Below are 6,516 nucleotides of genomic sequence, written 5' to 3' on the forward strand. Positions count from 1 at the left end.
ATGGAGAGAGGGGAATGGGACAACCAGACATTGCTGATGGAGTTCCTCTTGCTGGGACTGGGGGATGCCCGTGAGCTCCAGACACCTCTCTTTCTCCTCTGTCTGACCGTATACACGGTGACCATGGTTGGGAACATCCTCATCATTGTGCTGGTGGTCACAGACCCGCATCTCCACACACCCACGTACTTCTTCCTGGTGAATCTGTCTAGCCTAGAGACCTGCTACAGCTCCACCATCCTGCCCAGGCTGCTAGCCAGCTTCCTGACTGGAGACAGGACCATCTCTGTGCAGGGATGCATGGCACAGTTTTTCTTCTTCGGCACTTTTGCAACTTCTGAGTGTTACCTGCTGGCTGCCATGTCCTATGATCGGTATGTGGCCATATGTCAACCCCTGCTTTATGCAAGCTGCATGAACTGGAAAGTATGTCTCCAACTGGTGGCTGGGTCATGGGTTGTGGGACTGCTAATTTCTACAGGAATCACATCTTTCATATCTCGCCAAAGGTTCTGTGGCCCCAGTGCAATTGACCATTTCTTCTGTGAAGAAGCTCCGTTGCTAGAACTCTCCTGCAGTGACACTGGGATGATCAGAATTCTTATTATCATACTGTCTTTCCCGGATGTAGTTTTCCCATTTCTCTTCACTCTGGCATCCTATGTCTGCATCATAGCTGCCATCCTGAGGATCCCATCCAGCCTGGGGAAGCACAAGGCCTTTTCCACCTGCTCCTCTCACCTCACTATGGTCATTGTTTTCTATGGGACCCTCATCATTGTCTACATGCTGCCCAGAACAGCAGCATTGAGACAGCTCAACAAAATGTTCTCCTTTTTTTACACAGTCCTCACACCTCTCATCAATCCACTCATCTACGGTCTGAGGAACAGAGAGGTCAAGGGGGCACTGGGGAGGGTGCTAAGGAGGGCTGCTGCCTGCGCTGACAGCTCCAACTAGGTGTGGATTTCAGGGCCCAAATCTGGTTCTCCTGCAAACTGACAAAGAGAACATGGGAAGGAATGTGCTCTCAGGAGTATCCCTGAAAGTGTCTGGCTTTCACCTTGGATGGCAAGAGTGTCCTGGTTTCGGGTGGGATAGAGTTAAATTTCTTCCTAGTGATGTGTTTTGGATTTAGTATAAGAAGAATGTTGATAACGCACTTACGTTTTTAGTTGTTGCTAAGTACCCTATAGTCAAGGACTTTTCAGCTTCCCATGCTCTGCCAGGTGCACAAGAAGCTGGGAGGGAGCATAACCAGGACAGCTAAACCAACTGGCCAACGGGGTATTCCATACCATATGACGTCATGCTCAGTATATAAAAAGGAGGCGTGATCCAGGAAGTAGCGATCGTTGCTTGGTTATGGGTCAGTGGGTGGTGAGCAATTGCATTGTGCATCACTCATTTTGTATATTCTACCATTACTATTATTATTATCATTATTATTATTATTTTCCCTTCCTTTTCTGTTCTATTAAACTGTCTTTATCTCAAGCCACGAATTTTACTTTTTTTTTTTCTGAATTCTCTCCCCCATGCCACTGCAGGGGGTGGGGGGAGTGAATGAGCGGCTGTGTGGTGTTTGGCTGCCTGCTGGGTTAAACCACAACAAAGAGGCAGAGGGCCTTAGAGAAACACATGCCCAATTGAGAAAAGAAAATAATATGTTTCTATGGGGTGCTTTTTCCTTAGAGGCAATGAAATGGTTGGGAGTGAAAACAAATGATTAACTTCTCTTTATCAGGAAAATGAATAAAGCAATCTGAGTTGAAATGCGCACTTGGTCTTGGGGCAAGCGTGGCACCATTTTTTCTGACCGTGAGATCCTGGGGTGGGAACTGTCTTCCTTTAGCCATGCACATTTCCAGCTAGAAAGTCATTCAGACCATGATCTTGGTGTCGCTTTTATTCAGTGGAGATCCTTGGTTCAACACAGCTGCTCACATGCCTGCTGGTGCCTCCTTTGCTGTGAGATGTCACTGAGTACCCCACACACCCACGTGTTCCTGTCAGGAAGATTTGGGGACATGATGCAGTGGCCTGTATGGATATGGAGAGCAAATGGACGCAGGAAGGAAGATGAAGGTATCTGAGAGGGCCCCTAGCCCTAACTGTGGCCAGCAGCATTCACACCTGTTACGTCAGAGACTCCAGTGGAAACAGGTCTGTCATAAATCCACCTTGAGATCAGTGCTAAACACAGGTCACACACGGGATGTCTTCAGAGCACCTCATTCTTTCTGCAGTGCGTCCTGGAATCATAGAGGAATCAGGTTGAGTGGAGAAGGCCCCTTCACTGTTGTGACACTCGTAAATCTCTGTTTCACCATTTACTTATTTACGGGGAATCCAGACTGCATAGGGAGTTGGTGTTGGATGGTGAGAGGTTTAGTTTTCATAGGAAGCATTTGAGAAGTATTTAAGACGCTTTAGACCTATCCTAAGATATGACCAGTTTTTAAATAAGATAAAAAATTGACCTTATATCCCGTCTGCTTCCCTGGACTTGTGTAGGTCCAATTTGCTTGTGTGCTCCCTATCTTAATCTTTCTTCTCCGTGGGTAATGCTTCCTTTATGCAGATTCTGCCCTGGGTTCAGGGATGTGGTAAAACCAATGTCTCTGTATTCCTCCTGGTTAGCCCATCTGCTGACAAGTAGATCCCTGAACCAGATGAAGTCTGCTGTCATGGTTCTGATGCTACTATTCGTCTTACCCATTTCTCTCAGGATCTTAAACTCCACCCATCTGCTGTTCACTGCAGCCAAAGCTGCCTTCAGACTTCAAACCCTCACCCATTTCTTCCTTTTAGGTGAGCAACTGGTAGAGCAGATAATTTACCCCAGTCAGTGATCAGTGGATCACCTGCATTAAAAAAATGTTTTTAATACACTGCAGATATCACCTGAGTTGCTTGTGATCCACTGTGTTGCCCTTTCAGCAGGTATCAGGGGGAGCAGGGAGAGTCACCCAGGAGAATGAGGATCTGTGATTGTGAGGCTTCCTCTAGCAGCCTGAAGAAGCCTTTGTCTACTTCCTCTCCTTCATCAGGTGGCTTGTAGTACGTGTCCAGCATGACATCACCATGTTGGCCTGTCCTCCAAGCCTTTCCCAGAAGCTCTTGACTGTCTCTGCAGTTCTATGAAGGGAAAACCCCACACATTTGAGCCACTGCCGTGTTTCCCAACATTCAGGAAACATTCCAAAAGACTAGAAGTGTCAAACATCTGGCTGTGAAGATTGTGATATCTCCAGAACTGAAAATAAGTAGATGGCATATATAGATGTTTAAATACAGAAATATTAAGGTTTAATTTATCCTACCTCATTTTAGATGTCAGAGCATCTATCACAGTTAAGGTCTGAATCATAACAATCTAAATAAAAAGATCTGAGCTGAGCAACAGGCAACTAATCCGGTGCCCTTACTCGGGTCAGTGGGGAGAGATATTGTAGGTGATGCAGAGGTAGTGATCAGGTGTAGCAGGTGATGGATTACCCATGGAAAGTTCTGCTCTCTTTGCATGGGTGAAGGAAAGAACTGAGATGAATGCCTTTGATACACCACAGGTAGCTTTACCATCTCAGTGGAGACATCAGCAAGGAATCAGTCTCATAAATCTCCCTTTCATGTTATAAATGAGCAAAAACAGTTCCAGGATGTAGCTTGTCTGAGCTAATTGAGACTTTTTCAGATATTTATTTGGAGGTATAATTCTAATTAAAAGGAATTGATCTCCCTGACCTCCAGAGCAGGTGTCTTCACCTGAGCTATTCATCTTTGCTCCACTGATTATCAGTGAAGAGAAATGGGCAATCTCAGGCCTTAGTTCACCTCCTCCAAAAGTTACTGTACAGGTCAGGCAAGCCATGTTTTAGAAGGATCAATTTTTCTCCCAGTGGTGCTCAAGTGAGTTTAAAGACTAAAGTTGGCCTAGGCAGAAGAAAATTCACGGTAGACATCCAGGTTTTGTTGAGAAGACTTCCACCCAAAGAGACACTGTCTACACTGTCCAGGGCCAAAATAGAGAGATATTGGACATGACAAAATCACTTTCTGCATCTCATGTGTCAAGTCCAAGGGCCTAATGTGGTTAGAGGGACAGCAATTTACTTGTGCTTTGTGTGACAGATGCAGCTGATTAGAGCAACCTGCCCAACTTCTCTCCTGCACACAAAAACCCTCTCCCTGCCACCTCTCTCTCCCTAGAGTTCTTTGGACATGGGTGTGAGGTTCAGCAATTGGTTGCAGGTGCTTGTACAGGCTGGTATGGCAGGTAGTGAGTTCACTTCTGATCATTTGATGAAGCAAGCCATGCACACATGACAATGCCTGTTGGTCATGCAATTGGTTCACAACATTCAGCTAGATCAGTGCATGTTTTGTTCGCATTGGCTTTACCAACACTTCATGCCCATTCTCCCAGATTATCCTTATTGCCAAACTGTGGAGATACAAGCTGGAGAAGTGGAGTTTAAGGTGGGTGAAAAATTCACTAGATATCTGAGCTTAGAGAATTCTCACCAGAGGTAAATACTCCACCTCCCATGATAGCTCTTTGATCCACTGAATTTGCAGCATCAGAATGCCTTGTCTTCACTAGAAACAAAAGGCAAAGGCTCTGACAAAAGAAGACAGAAAGAAATGCCATTGTCTTGAGAGCTTATTAAAATCCTCCTGTTTACCATCTCCCTTGCCAATAAAAACAAACAAACCAACAAAACTGGAAAAACTCCCTAATTAGCCACATGGGAATGACTTATCTTCCAAGTCTTAATGAGTGGTAAAAAACATTCCACACTTCAGTAAGGGCAGGACTGGGTGGTGCTAGCCTTTAGGTCTCCTTGGGAGGATTGCATACATGCCTCTAAATTATTGCATGCAACCTGGTCAGCAGGAGCCTTGAGTCTTCTTCTCATGCTACTGTGGAAAAGCTGTTCTAGGAACCCAAGGTGGACCAGTGTGTGCCAAGGGGATCCATTTATGTCTAACATCTCTTCAACAGTACAGTGAACTGCACAGATTCAACACCAATATTAGACTCAAGGGAAGGATGAATAAACAGGTGGGTAGCAGATGCCATTGCTTTCTTATGATCTTTAAAGATGGGCTTCTGCTCATGCTCTTTTTAGCCAAGATCTGGCTTTGTCCCAATTAAAGAGATGCATTTAAATGAAGCGACCCTGTTCAGAGTGTAATTATGAAGCCTTCTACAGCCTGGAGTCAGATGAGATGGGTCAGGTCCTCTGGTGATTCCTTTCATTTTTCCAGGTTTCCAAGGGCTTAATCCTCCTTCAGGGTCCCATTGCAGTTGCTTCTACAGTGTTCATTCAGTCCTATCCCCATTTAACTCCAGAAAACAGAGCCAGGTGAGGACCTTCAGGTTGTCTGACTTGCTCCCCCTGGACCATTCCTCCACCACTATCCCAGAAGACTGAGTACACACCCACCCACCCCTTTGTTCCTCACCCAGCACATGGAAATACACCTTAAGCACCAAGCTACAGTAACCTCTCTCTGATATAGGCACTGCACATGACCAAAGGGAGATACAGACCTCTTGCTGCATCCTCTAGAGGGTGTTCTCCACCCACTAACAAGTCCTTTCCTGCGGTTGGGAGCTGGAATAGGTGGTTACTGGAAGGAAAATGTTCTCCAACCCAATCTAGATGCAGTGCCTTAGTCATCAGGTCCAACTTGTAGTGACTGCTACTAGAAAGTATCCCAGCTAATGAAAAATGGGGAAGTGTTGAGACCACTTCTTGGGCAGGATCTCCAAAATGGTGAGGTAAAGGAAAGTCCTAGCTGCCACCCTTTCCAGGATGACTCCTCCTAGCTTGCTGATGTCCTTGTCGGATCAGGTGACCCTAGTGACAACAAAAATGCAGATGGGGAACATGGAGACAAACAGTACCATGTAGAGGAGTTATCTCTGTGATCAAGTTCCCCTCTGGCTTAGCTTGAAGGCCAAGCTGAACATGACCTACATGGCTAAGATTCCTTGAAGAGCTGCAGCACTTCCTGTTAAGGGGTACCAAATCTGGTAGCCCAATAGAAATGCTTCCACAGTTCCATGTGTCCAGAGCCAACCAGTAGGAAGGCTCAGAATGTATTCCAAGTAAGCACGCACACACACAAGCAAACCACACAGCTCAACACAGGCAGGCACACTCAGCACTCATATGAAAACAAAAGAGTACTAAGGGCATCATCCTGTTACTCTCTCTGGCTGATCAGAAGGTCATTTTGTGGGAAATATATGTATACATATATACAACATGGATCTCTGGAGTAGCTTGGCTTCGACACTCAGTCTACCCAGTAGCTGTCCTTTGGATCCACCAGCAGACACAAACACTCCAGACATACAGAACCTCTTACTCAAGGTCACACTCAAGTTGCTGGCACCTAGACCTCCATACGTATGGATTTACACAGAACAGAGAGTTCCTCATGCTGAGAAATAAGTAGAAATTTAATTTAATAAGAAGGGAGAAGACACTGCAATTATCA

The 6,516-nt window shown here is 45.6% G+C and overlaps 1 protein-coding gene across 1 annotated transcript; it reads left to right on the forward strand.

The window, feature by feature from the left end:
• LOC142091783 (olfactory receptor 2D2-like) lies at positions 1 to 960 on the forward strand. The gene has a single exon (XM_075171138.1). It carries the CDS (start codon positions 1 to 3, stop codon positions 958 to 960), a length of 960 nt encoding a protein of 319 aa, XP_075027239.1.
• Positions 961 to 6,516: the final 5,556 nt, after the last annotated feature.

The sequence above is a fragment of the Calonectris borealis genome, chromosome 22, assembly GCF_964195595.1.
Source record: "Calonectris borealis chromosome 22, bCalBor7.hap1.2, whole genome shotgun sequence".
NCBI lineage: Eukaryota > Metazoa > Chordata > Aves > Procellariiformes > Procellariidae > Calonectris > Calonectris borealis.

Bases quoted from the DNA above. Each gene is read 5' to 3' on its own strand.
- LOC142091783 (XM_075171138.1), top strand. From the start codon at position 1: ATGGAGAGAGGGGAATGGGACAACCAGACATTGCTGATGGAGTTCCTC.